At 35.7% G+C, this 18,366-nt stretch overlaps 1 protein-coding gene across 1 annotated transcript; it reads left to right on the forward strand.

The window, feature by feature from the left end:
* Positions 1–186: 186 nt before the first annotated feature.
* On the forward strand, positions 187–16,456 carry CD101 (CD101 molecule). The gene is made up of 4 exons (XM_026663896.2): positions 187–299; positions 7,019–7,396; positions 10,208–10,624; positions 15,598–16,456. The coding sequence occupies exons 1-4, from the start codon at positions 215–217 to the stop codon at positions 15,771–15,773; spliced, it is 1,056 nt and encodes a 351-aa protein (XP_026519681.2). The 5' UTR covers positions 187–214; the 3' UTR covers positions 15,774–16,456.
* Positions 16,457–18,366: the final 1,910 nt, after the last annotated feature.

An 18,366-nucleotide genomic window follows, 5' to 3' on the forward strand; every position in this document is an offset into this window, starting at 1 on the left:
CTATTGTGGAAGGTCAGATTCAACAACATTGCCTTTTTAATAAACCACTGTTGTATTGGTCTGCAAGTTGTTATCTGTGTCCTCTTAAGTATTTATGAGAAACTTTTCACAGGTTTCTCCACTGTGAAACTTGGAAACCACAAAAAAGAAGTGGTAGTTTCCACATCACTATTAGGCAAAGCTCATTGCCAGATCTCAGCAATTAAAGGTACATATGTTTCTTGTAGAAGAAGGAAGACTGACCTTGGTATTAATGGGGCCTCTTCTGTATTTGTCAGCTGTGCTCCTGTTGCTGTTTGGTGAGTTTCATGTAGGTGGTTTCTTTTTATAGAAGTCTAAGTTCAAGTTTGCTATTTCTTGCCAATGTAAATATTTTCCAGTATTAGCCAACTGGATATCTTTGGGTATTCATCTATAAGCTACCAAACCTCCACTGTTTGATATTCAGGGAATATCACATCTGTCTACAAAAGTTCCATTTAATGATCCTAAGAATTGATAATGTTCTTAACTTACAGAGGTCTTTCTACATTTAGGACCAGTTGGATAGCATTTAGAAAGATGTTTTTAATTATTTCACAATTTTAGGAAACTTGCAGGCACCACTATTCCTTATCACTATATTTTGTCCATAGTAGCTTATATGTGTATGCTATCAGGATGAGTCCATGCTGTAAAGATTTAATGAATCCTGTTCTTTTCTGATTATTGCTTTTGTGTCTTCTTTTCTTAAATTAATACTAACCAAAAGAGGTTTTTGGAGATGCTGATCCTCATGAGAGGATAAGGGAAGTACATGAAGGTGGGATCAAAGTGCTTTTTTTTCTTTTTTATTAACGATAGGAGGGGTGTTATTTTACTTTAGGATTTATACTACAGTTTATCATGTTTTCCATATCAATATAACCAGAAAACACAATGTATACTTAGTGGCAAGATCAGAATGAATTCTTGAAACACAACAAACTGGTTCAGGACCTATAGCTGTTTATATCATTTATAATCTTTTATAGAAGATGTGTGTTTTTCTAGTACTTAAATTAAATTATATTAAATTGCAATTAAAAAGGTGGGATAAATCAAAGATATATAATGTGAGAATAGCTTCCAGGAACTTATACAAGTTGTTTGGATGGTTTAATAATGTTTAATAAAATAACAAAACAAACATAACAATCCTAAATATAAAATCAAAAGTATTAAATGATATGAGAGAAGGTAAGTCAAAAGAAATAATATACATTTTAAAAAGCTTTACTTAAAAGAAACATTGATTATAAAAAAACCAGTCAGTCCTAAACCTAGATCTAAGAATAAATCCTACCCAGCAAACTAAAAGAAAGTGGCTTCAGCTGTGTTTAGTTACTATAAGCCTTATTATATGCCACCACACTAATTGGGTATTGTTATCAAATGACAGGAACTGTGCTTATTATTGGGTGGCAAGTCCTGTAATATTATTCAAAAGCAGAGTAGCTAGGGCTCTTTTGAGTTTCAAAAGATCATAGAAGGGGACTAAGTAAAGAGTTGTCCTGTACATACTATGGTATCTTCTTGTATCTACATACCTTCTAGCTGCCAAAGGAATCACTTTCCATAGGTTAAAACAACTAATCTTTTAAGTCAGGATATCTGACTACACAAGACGTGCAGCTGGTTCCATAACATATCTCAAAATGCCAATTGTGATAGCTAAGATTTAATATTAAACAAATCAAGTGTTTATATTGAACTCATCTGTGTTATAGGAGTGAAGCACTTTATCGTGAAACAGTCTCTTTTTTTAATAAAGTTTCATTTGGGTTTTCACACACACAAAATACAAGTAAAACATCTTTTTTGAAAATAGCATGGTCCCGGTTGAACTTCTTTATACAGACACAAACTCAATTTCATGCTCATTTTGTGTTCTATTCCATATCTTATACTATTCTACATTTTCTATATAGTTTTTCCCCTCTTTTAATTTTCTCAACTTTATTTTGATTATCTCATCTCAATTCAAATCATTATATTTATACTTTTGTCTGTTCTGTTTCAATTTCATATTATCTTTGCTCATTAAACAAATTTTCTCCTGTAGTTACTAATTGGAGTATGACATCTATATATCTGTTGATTATATCCATTCAACTCTTATTTAAACTTCAATATATACCTTAAGGTTATGACCTTCAATATAATACATAATACATAACTTCCAATCGAATTCTGCTTGGTACATTCTTATAATACACACTATATTCTTTTTTTAAAAAAGGATTATAAATATATGTAATTATAAACCCTCATTCCATTCCGATTCAGTTCTATCATTAATAATCATTAAAGTCTTAACATCTTTAACATTTCTTTTCAATTAAATATCATACTTCCTTAAAGTCACATATAATCTCCATAATTAATTTTTCCCTTATTTCTCTTCACATATGTTTTGTAAATCATTAAATATTCATTTTGTTACATTTATTTATTTATTTATTTTAAACAAATTTTATTAATTTTCAAAGACAATACACAAACAAAACATAAAACGTAAGAACATAGAACCTCTTTTAAGAAAGCAAATAAAACATCTTATTTAAGTACAACATAGTTCCAAATTATCACATTTCCATACAAACACAATTTAATATGCATCTTATGTATTCAGCTTCATATCTTATTACTCTTTTTCCAACTTCTCATTATTTTTCCCTTTACTTCTATTCAATTTTATTCATTAAACTTATACCTTCATCTGTCTTATTTACGATTTCATATGTTCTCATCCAACAATCTTAATTCTCAATAAACAAATATAAACAAACAAAACACGTCACATGAAAACATAAAACTTCTTTTTAGAAAGCGGCTTAATCCCGGGTTACAACTTTTTGTACAGACATAAATAAAATTCATGCTCACCTTATATACTATTTCAATCTTATTTAACATTCTATATTTTCTATGTCTTCTCCCCTCTTTTCACTCTCTTAATTCTATTTTATTTACTTCATCTCAATTTAAATCATTATACTTGTATCTTTTGTCCATTCTTTTTCAATTGTCTATTTATCTTTTCTCTTTAATACAAAATTTTTCCTGTAATCAGTGGTTGAAGTATGACGCCTTTCTATCTTTCCCCCAATTTTAACACTTAAAATAATACATAATTTCCATTCTGATTCTGCTTAGTACATTCTAAATAACATTTTAAAATAAAAAAACATAATAAGCTTATAATATAGTAAAAACAATGTTCCATAACAAATTAATTAATTAAACTCTATTATCAAATCTAGATATTTTATACATAGATATTAGATATTATTAAATCTCAGATATTTTACACATTCCCTACAATATTCTATTAACACATATAATATTCCAGTTTTCTAACTCTATTTCAAATACGAATACTACGATACAATCTTGTGTACTTTTGCAGAATCTCTTTTTAAATTGTATTTTACCCTTTGTCTCTAAAAAAACCTGTTTTTTAACATCTTCTTTTAAGCCTTTATAACTTCTCTTTCCTTTTTCCCTTCCTTTCTTGTCGAATCTAGCCTTTTTACCCACCCATCTCTCAATCTCCACCCTTTTAGTCTCCCCTCTCTGTTGTATTCCTCTTTTCTGTTGCTTTCTGACATTATATCGATTTTTCACCTTATTTTTCCCTTTCTTGGTTGTTTTTTTAGACCTCGAATTCTCCATTTTCTTTCCCCCTTTTCCCTTTTCTTCATCAACTAAAATAGTTTGTCCATTAAAGATGGCTTTTTCTTCTTCTTCATCCCAGCTTTCTGATTGCTGTATTTCCTGATAGGTAGAAATCGCCATTTCTAAGAAGTGAAAAATAGATCCAGAAGATCTATTTCTTGTTCCTCTTCTTCTAGCTTTTTAAATTCCATTTTCAATTCTTCCACAGATAATGCCATTGTAAGATATATATTTTTATTTTTATTTATTTTTTTAAACAATCCAAGTGTTTTTAGACTTTCAAAAAATAGTTTGCAAAAGTCCCAAAGTCATCAAGCAATCCAAATCAACAGAAACTGTTTCATTTAGCACTTTCTTCTTTTAATACTTTCTCTTCCTGGGGTAGAGTTCAATTACACAGTTCCAAAATGATTTTTTAGAAGTCTTATTGCAATTTAATCTCTGATCTTATAAACTCCAAGCAGTCTCCTCCAGCAGAATTTTAATGTAAATCATTTACCTCTCCCTTCCCACTTATAGCAAAAAAAAAATGATTTTTAAATATCAATGTTCAGAAATCTTTAATGTCCCCTTGGCTTTAATTTTCAAAATTAGTTACCTTCTGTTGCCAAAGCGGGTGTTTCCAATTTCCATTGCTATCTCTGTAGGGAAGGAGAGAGAAGAAGAAAAAACTTTCCCTTTTCACTTTCATCCGCAGCTTTTTACGATCTTCTTGGGAAACAATGTATCCTTTAGAGAGCTAGATTTCCAGGGTGTTCAGATGTTACTTATTGTCCCGGTTCAGCCAAAGACTTTCACTTTCTCCACTTCCTCCTGCACAAAACTTGTCCGGCTGAGAGGTTCTTTGTGGCGGCCATTGCTGACCGCCGCTCCACCGCCTTTGGAAAAGGGAGTTTAGCCGGTTGAGGAAGGGGGTTGTGATGCCCCCAGGCCCCTGTCCGGATCTCCCCTGTGTTCAGTTATCCCTACAGGATAACTATAGCCTCCAAATCCAGCTGGATCAGAGGCACTCCAGCAGCGAGCGTGGCAGGGATCGCGCACAAATGCAAATTCCTGCCGCCTCCGAAGCCTGACAAACCGGAACTCAATTTTGTTACATTTATTTATTGACAAGCATTCCACTGTTATAACTATTTTATCAAACATTTTAATCATACATTGTTTCATATTTTCTGAAATTATTTCTATTTCTAATATAACAATACTATCTTATGTACCTTTGCAGAATCCCTTTTTCCATTAGATTTTCACCCATTATCTCTAAATAGGCCCTGTTTCTCTATATTTTGTTTCTGTCCTTTATAACTTCTTTTCCTTTCTTTCTTCCCTCTCTTCTTCTCCCTCCCCTTTTTACCCCCTTGTCTCCCTACTTCTAATTCTCTCTTCTGCATTTCCCTCTTCTGTTGCTTTCTGATTTTATACTTATTTTTCACTCTATTCTTTTTTGGGGTTGTTTTTCCCAATCTTAACCTTTCCATTCTCTTTCCCCCCTTTCCTCCCCCCCCACCTAAGATTACTTGTTCATTAAAGATGGCTTCTTCTTTGTCCCAATCTTCCTGTTCTGCAGGCATTTCTTATTGTTTCTCATAGTTCCAAATCTCCATTTCTAAGAACTGAAATACCAGAGAAGCCAAAAGAACTTCTCCCTTCTTGTGCATCTTCTTTGTACTTTTTAAGTTCCATTTTCAGTTCTTCTAAAAGTGGAGCCATTTTAAACAGTTTTAAACAACCACTTAATTGATTTTAGTCATTCAAATGCAATAACCAAGAATCCAGAGATCAACAAGTAATCCAAATAGTCCCAAGCTGTTTCTTCTTATTTCTTTTTTCACTTTCTCTTCCTGGGGTTTTACTATTTTGTTGCGATGTTTCAGTTAAGATGTATCTTTTGGAAGTCTTGTTGAGATTTTTCTGTAAGTTCTTTTTAATTCCAGGCAGTCTCCTCCCTTCCAGAACCTGTCCTTTTATTCTTTTTCTCTCCTTTCCTGTTTTCAAAAGATTTTAATTATCCAGAAATCTTTATTATCCCTTTGACTTTTTATTTTCAGCATTAAATGCCTATTAATGTCAAAGTGGATTTTTTTCCAATTTCTTGCTTAAGTCGCTTAGCTGTCAGCATAGGAAGAGGAGAAAAAAAAACAAGTCTTTTCCCTTTTCTCTCTCCTTCGCAGCTAGAAATCTTCTTAGGGAACAATGTTATTTTTTTTAAATAGTTTCAATTCCAGGGTACCTTATTTGTTGCTTTTGCTGTTTGACCCAGTCAACCAAAACTTTCGCATCTTATCTTCCTCCTGCACATTCTTTTCCAGTCGAGTTCTTCTTTGTGGTGGCCATTTCTGACCACCACTACAACCGCCTTCGGGAAAGGGAGTAATGGCCAGCTGGGGAGGAGAGATGCGGCTCTCCTCAACCCTGCAGGCAGTTTCCCCCTTCTTCACCACCTCTACAGGGTGGCGTAGCCCCAAAACCAGCCGGCTCGGGGCGCTCCAGTGGCGAGCACGGATCGAAACCACACAGAGACGTGGTTTTGGTCTGTCGCCAAAGAAGCTCAAACCGGAGTCCATTTATCGTGAAACAGTTTTGAGCTCTGATTTAAACAATATAACAGGATAAAGAATTCCATCTTTTCATCCTATTAAAGGCCAGAAATAACTAAGATATTTTTATTTTCTTGGAAATAAAACCACTCTTGATCAATATTAATGGGAATGTCACATTTCTTATTCAGCATTATATATAAGTCTCCTAAATGGTATACAGTACTTCGTTTTAATTCACTTTCTTTTTTTCTGAATTAAAATTAATTTTTTACAAAATTAGTTAAAGCAGAGAAGTACTTGGCTGGATTATAGAAAGATGACTATGCATTGTCTTTTGTAATAATTAAAAGTTTCTAGAACATTAGCTTTTATTAAATTATTATAAATTTTTAAATCATTTCAGTATATCTTACTACTGATTAGAAATATGATAACATCATATTTCAAAAGCTAAAATGTTGCCTGACTATGCATAGGAAGAAACAGACTGAATATATGGAACAAAGTTAAAACTCAATATAAGTATATCAAAATAATAGGAATTATTTAATAAAACTAAAGCATAATTCATAGTGTTTGTGAATTCTAATGCAAGTTTTTTGAATGTCACACAAATGTTCTAATTTGCATTACATTACCACCATCTAATGATAGTTGTTGGTACATTTAAACTGCCGTGCTCTCATCTACCACTTCATGGTTCTGGACAGTGTCTTTTTTGAATATTTTAATGTAATAAATTGGACTAATTCTACTATCTTTTAATAATTTGTTCATAGACCCATGTGTGGGAGTCCGAATGGTGTCTATTCAAAAAGGACCTCTTTATCGAGTAAGAGGGACACACATCACTATTAGGTGTAATGTCAGTGGCTACCAAAAATCGGAGAAGCTGAATTTTGAGTGGTCCACTTATCAGCTATCAGCTCCACAGAGAGAGATGAAGATCATCAGCACTGGAGACAGCAGATTCTCTTATAAAGTCTACTCCAAGCGTGTTGAAAGTGGGGAAATCTACATTGAAAAGCTCAAGGAAGATTCTGTTCTCCTGCACATCATGGACCTCGAGGATAGTGATGCAGGTGTATATGAATGTCACATACCCAACACAGAAGATGTTTATCTTGGGACTTACAGTGCTAAAACAAATGTCTCAGGTATGATAAAGTATGGGGTGCCTATTCACTTATAACCCTATATAAATTTTCATGTCAGATGTTTGATTTACTCTACTAGATTTTTTTCTATTCTGCATGGAGAGTGAAATGTACAAAACTACTTGTGAGACACTATACATGCTTATCTAGGTTCAGCTTAGTGATCGTAAGTTGTTCTACTACATAACAATACATAATTGTAAATTTTCAGAACAAATTAGATAATTGATTCCACTTTGATGTTAACGTTATACTTGTGGCACTATTAATTAATTCTATATCCATTATAATACTATTTGTGGAATCCTTTAGCTACCTGGCTAGATTAAATCTTCTTAGTGATGAACATTCAGTCAGCTTTTAATTGGATCCTGTAACTTTCAGACAAAACTAAAGAATTAATTTTGTTTTAACTTTACTTAGAAACAGAAAGAATGTGTGGGTACCTTGGTCATAGATTTGGAATGATTGATTGTGCTTCATTGAAATTGATCAAGGACTTCAATCTTAGCCTTTTCCCAAGAAGCCATGGTCACACATATGGTGGAAGCATTAGCCCAAAATCTCCTCCACAATTATTCAGAACTTACATTGGAATTTGGATGTGACTGAATTTGGATGTGGCTTTTTTTGTACAGGCCTAATATCTTTGCCAGAGATAGTCTGTTTGGTAAGAGGTTAAGGCATCAAGATAGAAACCAGGAAACTGTGAGTTCCAGGGCTGCCTTGGACACAAAGTCAACTGAGCTAATCACCTTTTTGTCTCAGCCCTAAAAAAAAAGGCAGTGGAAAACCCCTTTTGAAAATTCTTCCTAAGAAAACTGCAAGGACTTACGCAGATAGTCTCCAAGAATCAAATTCAATTGAATGGGAAAAAAAGAAAAAAAACACATTGCAACTGCACAATACCTGAAGAGCTCAGTTATTTCATGAAAACAGCTTCTCAAAATAGCATTTGAAAATTACAGCATACATAAGCAATGTATTGTACTATATACTTCAGTGATTGTACATGTAGTCCTTACTGAATGACTATTTGTCCAGTGACCATTCCAAGTTCCAGCAGCGCTGACAAATGGTTCTTACATTCCGTACCTGAAATCATGGCCTTTGCAATATTCCTGTGGTCAAATGATCAGAAAGAGTCAGTTTGGTCTAAATGATCAGGCAACAGACTAGAAAGCAGGAGACTATGAGTCCAAGTCCTCCCTTAGTTATGAAATCCAGCTGAGTGACTTTGGGCCAGCCAAAGGATTCACAGGATTGTTGTTGTAAGGAAAATGGGAAAAGGTATCTTGGAGATGTTCGCTGCCTTGAGTTATTTGTAGAAATAATAAAAGTGGGATACAAATAACATAAATAATTCAGACTTGGCATCCTGTTTAATTTATGACTGCAGGGGCTCTTCAACTCTGCCACCTGCCTATGTGACTCCATTTCAGAGGTGGTATTCAGCATATTCTGATCAGTTCTGGAGAACCGGTAGCGGAAATTTTGAATAGTTCAGAGAACCGGCAAATACCATCTCTGACTGGAGATTTTACAGTATCCTTCCCCTGCCATGCCAACCAAGCCACACCCACAGAACCAGTAGTAAAAAAAAATTGAATCCCACCACTGCTCCATTTGTATCCTTTTGGCCACCTGCACAGTGGAACCCTTGGCAGTAATGGCACTGGTGACACTGGAGTTAAAGTAAAGAATTGGGTCCTTCAGCCATGTCAGCTAGCTGTACCATTCCCAGCCCCTATTTCAGCCCCAGTACCACAGTTGAAGAGCGGGGTTTGAGGTGGCACTCCTCAGTAGTGGTGGCAGAGTCTGGGGACCTTGGCAGCCAGCTAAAACTGCTGAAGGCCCTGGGCCTCTACTTCAGCCTCCAGTGCCAATGCTCCTGAAAAGTGCTACTGTGCAGGGAGTCAAAAGTACAGAAATGGGAGTGATATAGCAGGATGAGGATAATTCAAGAGAAGGCAATCCCTTACTTTAATGAGACTCAGGCCTGGGAGTGACCAAGCAGGGAATGTCTTGGATAGGGATGGGTCCTTGCCTAATGATCAGTGGAATTTAGTTAACAATGGCAATGAGGATTTCTGGGATTTCTGTTGCTAAGTGATGTTGTCACATGAGTTTATGTTTAGAGATGAAAATTATTGGAAGTCTGAAAGAAAAATATAGAGATATGTTTTACCTTTAGTGCTCTTGAGTTAGAATTAGTGAGGGAAATGTAAGAGAGTTGAAAGGGATTTGAAAATTTTTAAACAGAACAGAGACTAAGGAAACTGCAAAAAGAGAAGAAGTAAAAAATATAATTTAGAGAAAGCTTCCAAAGGAAAAGCAGCCACCATTTTTTGAGCTCGAAAAGCATCATTTAATCAATGCTGGCAAATGGCAGGATTTGAAATGTAAATTTATATCCTACAATTGGGCAATGAGAAGTTGGATGGAATGGTCACTTGGGTTTTGGTCTCCATTCTCTCTTGTTTTACTACTTAGAAACAAACTTACAATCATATATCTTGTAAAGTTCATTTTGCTTCTTCCTCCTTTTCTCATTAAACAAAGTATACCCTTAACTGTTGGTTGTTTCCTATGCATCCTTTCAGAAAACACGAGGGCCAGAAGTACCATGTATTAGCATGCTAGTATTTTACTGTCCTTCATCCTAGTCTTGTTTGAATCCAAGTTCGCAACCCCTTCAAGATTAATATATTGTTATCATAGTCTTTGACTAGTACACCACAATCCCCTCTACAAAAAGGGATTTCTGTCTGAAGAATTTAAAATTGCAATTGGTCTTTTCTTTCTGTTTAGTAATTCCAGACACACTCTCTGTCACCATGAAGTCACAGGTTTTCATGCAAAATGAAGGCGATTCTTTGGATCTTATTTGTCAAGTATTGGTGGCAACAGCACAACATACCCACATTTCTGTGGCTTGGTATGTAATACCAGAAGGAAAGGACAGAAATGCCCAGAAGATTCTTTCCCTGTCCAAAGATAATGTTCTGCTTCCAGGCCCTTCCTACACTGAGCGGTTCAACGCAGGAAATATCAGGCTAGTGAAAATTGGGGATACGGAATATAAATTTTCCATCATCAAACTTCAACATTCAGATCAAGGGAAACTGTTTTGGGAAGCAGTGGAGTGGATTCAAGACCCTGATGGAACTTGGAAAGATATTGTCCAGAAACAGACAAATACAGTATCACTGACGGTTAAACGCCTTGGTAAGCTTTTCTTAAACTCATGTTTTTGGCATTTTATAAAAACAATGTACAGTAGCAGCTAGTAAATAATCTGTGGGAGAATTTTTTATGTCTCCTGCAAACATTGTAAGTTTATTTTATGGTTCTGAGTTTTCCAAAACCAGATTTTAAAAAACTTTAGGTAATAAATGAACATGCAATTCATCAGACCTCTCTACCTGATCAGCTACTCAGTGGGACTTGGTTTGATTTATCTTAAAAAATGATGGCAGAGAAAAGTAAACCTTACATACAAGTTCATTGTTTTGCTCAGATACAGATATTAAAGAAATCAGTTTAGGAAGGACAGTGGAATGGTCTCTGGGTATTTCTGAAGCACATTCATATAACTCAAGCAAGTGACTGAAATAGTGGAGAATGAATGTGTGGTGTTATCTTCTATTTCATTGTTCAATTTGCTAGAGCTGAGATATTCCATGCCCTGTTCACATGTTCCTTAGTCAGTTTTGCTGTGACACTAAGTAAAGGAAAATGATATCAAATTTCAGCCCATGATGGTTATGAAACCATAACACACAATGGCTTCTACATCTTTGCATCAAATTTGATGACTTCTATATCAAATTTTACACCCAGGTAAAAGGGAGACCTAGCCAAAACAATTGCTTTTTTTTTACAATTTAATACTGTAGTACTGAAATATGAGTTCTCCTGAATGACTTCTGCCATAAAATTATGACATCCATGTAGCACAATATCAATTTTGTGCATTTAGTGTATTTTAAAATTTTCTGGATAAGAGTTATTAGATTTCTAAATATTTCTATTCCGTTTCCTTTTTCAGTCACACTCAGTTTATGCAATTATGGACTTTGAACTTTGTTATAAAGACTGCAACTGAAAATAAAGAGAGTTACAACTTACATTAGATTCAGGGTCAATTGAAGCCTGAAACATTTGTGAATTGAAACAGCACAGTTTAAAGTTCCACTTTACCCAGGAGTGGGATTCTACCAGTTTGGACCAGTTCTAAAGAACTGGTTGTGGACTTCCTGTTTTGAGATTTCCCAAAGACAGACCGCTGATCGCGATCGTGCGTGGCTTTGGTTCGTGCTTTGGTGTCGGAGAGCCCCAATCCTTTGGATTCAGGGCAGAAGCTACCTCATGGGGTGGCGGAGGAAGGGGAGACCATCAGCTGGGTAGAGGGGAGTCACAAATCCCCTCCCCGGCTTGGCAATTGCTCCCTCTCGAAGACACCTGAAGTGGTAGTCTAAAATGGCCACCCTGAAGGGGAAGATTAGACTGGAATAAGATTGTGCAGGAGAGAGAGAAAGAAGTGAATAGCAGGAGGAACGGGATGATATAATCAAATGGAAGATACCCTCAGGATTAACATTTCAAAGAATCTTTAAGAAAGATTCTAGGCATTGAAGAGAAAGGGAAACAAAGGTGTGAATTGCTTTTGATAGTGTCAGGGCTTCAAAACCACAAAAGGTAGAAGCTGGAGAAGGAACTATATAATCAACTTGGATAAGTATACTTTGATTTTATATTGGCACTAATAAAGCTGAACTATAGACTGTTAAAGAGGAAATTTAATATCAACAGGATTTGATCTTTTTCTTGTTGGAAAATTGTGGTTTAAAAAGCTCTGAATAATAGAGAAGAAAAAAGAAAAGAGTGGGTGAAGACTTAGCATAATAAAGAGTGCCATCTCAGTTAAACTCAACTTGTTTTTCTTTTAAAAAAACTCTTGTTTCTTGAAATTGCATGGAAATTGATACAATAAAGCAAGAACTTTGAAAAATTGAAACATTGTAACAAAGAAAGAATTAGGAAGATTCTGCCTTTGGATTAGTTGCTGATTCTGACATGAATTTGGTACTGGATTAGCAGAGACTTAAAAACTTGAGAGGAAGAAAAGTTGACTGTTAGAAATAAACTTTAAATTGGATTAAATTAAAATGGATTAAATTGCAAATCAGAAAGTTGTAAAATGGCAATTTCTCTTCTGGCATTAAAAATGGAACTCAGAAAAATGAAAGAAACACTACAAGAACGAGGTGAATTGCTGGGCTTTGCTTTAAAATTTATTGAAAATGCAACGGCAGAAGAGGAGGTGGGGCAAATCATAGAAGAGACCATCTTTAGTGATCATCGAGAACCAAGAACTCTTGAAAAAAAGAAGAAAAGAGTTGGAAATAAATACAGGAGATTTAAGAAATTAAATAAAAAGGGGAATATCCAAAAAATTAAAAAAGGGAAAAAGAGTCAGCAGAAATTCAAAGGGCGAAAGGAAGCTATAAATAGAGAGAGGGATAAAAACTGGAGTGAAAGAACAAAGGAGAAAAGACAGGGGGAAAGAAGGGACAAGAAACAGGATTTGGAAACAAAGAAATATGGGGATTATAAAAAAATGGGGAAATCCTTAATTGGACAAAGAGATAATGGGTGATTATTACATAGAAAGGGGATTCTGCAAGGTATTGAGGGGTAATATAAATAAATTTATAGTTACAAAATAGGGACATATAGACTGACAAGATGGAAAAACAGAATTGTTATTTTTTGGATAATGAAATCTAATGCTCTTCCTCTTTATGTAGAGAGATAATTGTAACAAATAATGGAATAAGTATATTAGATATATTGAAATATTTTTAAGTTTGGAATGTTGGCTTTTTTTGGTTTAAATATGAATGGAATAATTAATGGAATATGTGTATTAAATATATGGAAATAAATGAAATGATATAGGAGGAGAGCTGAAATGGAATTAACTTTAGGGCTTAGGATTGTTTTACTGTTTGAATGAGTAGATTAATATGTCCTTTTTGGGGGAGGGGAATTTAATGAAATTTAAAAGGAGAAAAATCATGCAGAATCTGATTTATATATGCTATGTAGTTTTAAAGGGATTATTAAGTTTAATATTTTAGGTAATAATGTTAAATGTTTTAACAAGATTTAAAAGGGATGAAAATAAATGAATTTATAATTTAGAGGTGGCGCACTTATATTGAGATTTCAGGGGGGAAACCAATTTATAGAAGAAGTGTCTTTTTTAAAAATTAGAATTTAAGATGAAATATACAAATGTGACAGTTAAAAGTACTAAAGTATAATGATTATGAAGTTATTATAAGTGAATTAAATAATGAGATAAATATAATACAATAAAATAGAAAATGTATAAAAGCACTGTTAAGATAAGGAATTGGATATAAAAATTGAATATGTAACCATGGTCATATTTGTATGTATATGTGAAACCTGTAATCATGCTGTTCACTAAAAAGAGACGTTAAAATATGGAAAACTGAATAAAACTTGTTTAAAAAATATATATAGAGAGAACTGGTTGTTACGATTCTGTGCAGTTCAGAGAACCGGCAAATCACGCCACTGGTTGGCCTCTCCCCTCCCCTCCTGTCAGATTTCTTGCTTTCTAGCTAATCTAAATGGTTGTTGTACTGCTTTGCCTTCACCCAGGAGGCTTCCCTGAGGCCCAGTCAGGGGTGGTATTCAGGGGGTTGGGGGCTGGAGGCTGGGGGAGAAGTGGCCTGAGAGTAGAGCTGCACCTTCCTTAGGACTGAAGCTTCTATTTTTCAGTGCAGATTCAGGCAGCAGATTGCAGAAAGGTAGATCTATGAGTGAATCTGTGATTTTGCAAGCTACTCATCCGCTTTGCCTGATTTTGGGTAAAAGTTATTCTTTTTTTAAATAAAAAATTCAATATTTACATAAATATTTATAATATTTAAATACAAGCCATGCCCAGCCAGTCATGTGACCACCAAGCCACTCCCTTAGTTAGCAAGCCACACCCACCCAGTCACATGACCACCAAGCCAAACCCACAAATTAGGCCATGCCCACAGAACCGGTTGTCAAGGAATTTGAATCCCACCCCTGACTTTACCTATAAAAAGATTAACAAGTACAGTATTTCTCAATGAAAAACATTTTAGCACGAGTTCTGTTCTGCATTATTCAATATGTTGATAATTTGGGGAAGGTAAACAATTAGTTCAAAGCAGCAATTAGCTGTAGCACTTAGAATTATAGATGCCTTTCCTCCGAATACACTGGAGAGTTGATGGGAGAATGCATTTGGAAATATACCTTTGATGGGAATATATTCTTCTTTTTACTTGATACTTTTACTGTGTGAAAACAAAGCAACTATTTTATACCAATGCATTTCTATTTGTTCCATAAATTAAACACACACACACACACACCTCTTGCATTATTTTTATAAATAACACAAGATGGCGAAAATATCCAATATACCTCCCCCCCCATTTAACTCACAACAACACCACTATGAGCTGAAACAGTCACTGGCCAGAGTGACTGGCCCAAAGTCACCCAGTTAACTTCATGGCCAAGGTGAAACTTAAACTCATGATCTCCTTTTTTCTAATCTGGTACCTTCACCACTAAACCAAACTGGTTCTATATATACACAACTTCACCAGCTCCCCAAAGTTGCTTGAATTCATTCCTACGAGTCTTGGCAGGCATGTTCAATGGTGAAGGATTTGAGAGCTACAATCCCACCATTCCTGAGGATCCCAAGTTCCTTACCTTTGGATTAGACTAGAATAATTATTTTAATGGAGTTTTTTTGGGATGGGGAGAAGAATAGGATGGAAAGTGAATCATGTCTGTAGTGATAGTGAGCAAATCCTAATCTTGAGACAAAGTAGAATACAGTTATTCCTCAAGATATAAACCATGCTTCATGGTACTTAAAATCACCTATCTTGGCATACCACATTGTAGAAAACCAACATATACTTCTCTCCTTACCTACCAGAGAGAGAGACAAAATAATAATAGAATAAAAACAAAACCAGTTAGGTCCAATTTAATAACACTCCAGCATGCTGCAGAATTGCCCGTGATCTGAGGCAACTTCTTCATTCAGCTTCATGGTTCAGTCACTTGATCTTGTATATTCACTGTATGTATTTTTATTTCTACAGATAAAAAACCAGATATGAATAACCCTACTGTCAAAAATTCCACTCTGAATGGAAAAGAAAATCCCCTCATCTGCTCAGTGGAAACCCAGAATATCCATGGTTCTGTATGGCTTGTCTCCATCATAATGGGGTGGTGGTTAGTACAGATCATTACTGGGCCTCGTCTGTCCGAATGACAGTGAAGCAAGTCCTAGTGTGAAAAATCTTCTGGTGCAAAGCAAAGCAGTGACAAGCATATCCTTATGATAAGTCAGGTGGAACTGATAGACAAAGATAGATAGAGCTGTAAGATTTCTGAAATAGAAAACATATTCTAGGTTCATTTGTCATTATGCAAGAACAATCCATTTGGCATCAGTACAAATATAAAGTCTCAAGGTCAATCGGGCTAGATTCTTTTTTCTATACGTAAATCAGAGTTGTGCTGACTGATAAAATTCTGTTTTTGCTCAGAACTAATAGAATGTAGCTTTTCTGTTATATAAAGATGAATGTATTTGTTCAGAATTTTCCAGATGTACTCACATTCTGTAAGTAAAGTATCCTTGGAATTTTGGGGCATTTGGGAATTGTGAGATTTGTTTGGCATATAAATATATAAAATAAATAAATGAATGAATGAAAATACCTGAGGAAATTTGTTTTAAAATAGCAGGGAAAAATAAAGCAGATGACATAAAACAAAAGAACAGCAGGTGTCTCAAGATAAGGGAATGGATTTTGGGAAAAACCGGACTTCTGAATATCGCAATTTAAACCAGGGGTTTCAAATTTGATTTCATTGAGGGCTGCATCAAGATTATGGTTGACATCAAGGTTGTGATTGACTTAGGTGGCCGTGGATGGGGTGGGTGTGGCCAGTTTGACATCACTCAGTGGAACCATGGCAGTGGAAGACAAGTGCCCAGCCAGCCCAGCCTTCTCCAAGGGGTTGCCCAGCACTTACCTCCTCCTAGAGGTTGCTGGTTGCTATGCTTGGTCAGGTTGGTGTGTGCGGGAGGACAAAGTGTGTGGGTCAGAGGAGACCCATTCTTTCTCCATACAAGGAGACCAGCTTTGTAACCAAAGCATCCTCAGAGATAGGATGAGAGAATACCAGGAGAAGTCAGGAGGAGGCGACAAGGAGATGGTGAAAGGACAGCAGGGCTGCTGGTAGCCAAGTGCTAAGGCGGGACTTTCCTCAGACTCTTCCTCCCTCTCTCTCATTATAATCTCCTTCCTTCCTTTTCTTCTTTTTCCTTTCTTCTTCATTCTTCTTTCCTGTCCCTTCTTGAATGCTCAAATGCAAAAGGTGGAACGTTTCTTGATGCTTCCTTGCTTTGTGATCAAATGCCACTTTTGTCCCAATTTAGTAGTTTGTGGCCACTTAAAAGACTGAGAACAAACCAGGCTCATTTTATCCCATGTTTGCATTTAGTGGGGATGTCCACAGACAACAGTACAGCAAAACTGTCAAAATCTTCACTGTTTGATTGTTTGTCTGAGATGGTAGTTCCTTGATTGGAATATTGTTACTGCTTGATTGTTGATCTGGTATTAAACCTGACATTAATCCCTGCTTATTTGAGTATTGATTGCTGGTGAGGATGTGTTTTGGTCTTTTTCTTTTCTTTTTTCTTTTTTTATTGTCTTTTTCAAATGATATGTAGATGTTGTTTATCTGTATCTACCTGATGATAACTGTTTGTCTGAATGCCACATAAACTTCGGCTCAAGTACATTGCATAGTCTTCACTTATAAGTTGACTTCTGGGCAATTTTTTCTCTTTCAATTACCTGTATAAAATATACAACAATACATTCTCAGTCTGCAGGATTTGAAGACATTATGGCTGAAATCAAAATAGGACACCACTGGGGTTTCCGGTTTGTCGGCTTCGCGAGCGGCAGGGATTTGCGAAGCTGCGCGATCCCTGCCGCGCTAGCCGCTTTTGGGGCTCCGACCCAGACGGGTACGGAGCTAGGCTGCCCTGCAGGGCAGCTGAAGGTAGGGGATCCGGAGAAGGGTTTGGGGGTGTTGCAGACCCTCCCCGGCCGGCAGAACCCCCTTTTCCCAGGGACGGTGCAGCGGCGGAACCGTAATGGCCGCCACAAAGAAGCTGGCAGCCGGGTAAGAATGCGCAGGAGGAAGTGGAGAAAGTGCTTGAGAGGAGAAAGTCTTTCTTGGTTCCTAGGACTCTAAGACATATTTAACAAAATTCCTGAAAAGTATGACTTTCTGAATGATACCTTCGAAGAGGAAAAAAGCGGCAGTTTAATGGTGCTGAAAGGATAGCTTACCCTCTTTTTTTACGGAATAAAAGTGAACATTAAGAAACCTATTTTTTTTAGGTGAAAACTGGCTCTAAGCGGTGAGTGGGAAAAGAGAGGACTAAAAAAAAAAAATATTTGTATGCTAAGACCTTGTTGGAGGAGATGCCTTAAGGATTGAAAGACTAAAATATATTGTAATAAGATTTTAAGAAACAGATTTGGACTTTCTTTTTCTTTAATTGATACTACCCCAGGAGGAGAGGAGTGGGAACTCTGTCTTGGTTTGGACTGACTGAGAACTTTGGGATTGTCTTATTTTTTCCTTTGGAATATTCTGGCTGTTGTAAGAGAAAAGAAAAGAAAAGATTTATAATGGCTTCTTCTATCGAGGAACTGAGAAAAGATTATGAGCAAGCAAAACAAAATGGTAAAGCTGGTTTGAAAGAAGCCTTCCTTTTTTTAGAAATGAGCTTATTAATTATCAACAAACATTGCAACAGATGAAGACAGCAGAAG

The sequence above is a fragment of the Notechis scutatus genome, chromosome 5, assembly GCF_049901735.1.
Source record: "Notechis scutatus isolate UNSWTSFEM ecotype Mainland chromosome 5, rNotScu1.2, whole genome shotgun sequence".
Lineage (NCBI taxonomy): Eukaryota > Metazoa > Chordata > Lepidosauria > Squamata > Elapidae > Notechis > Notechis scutatus.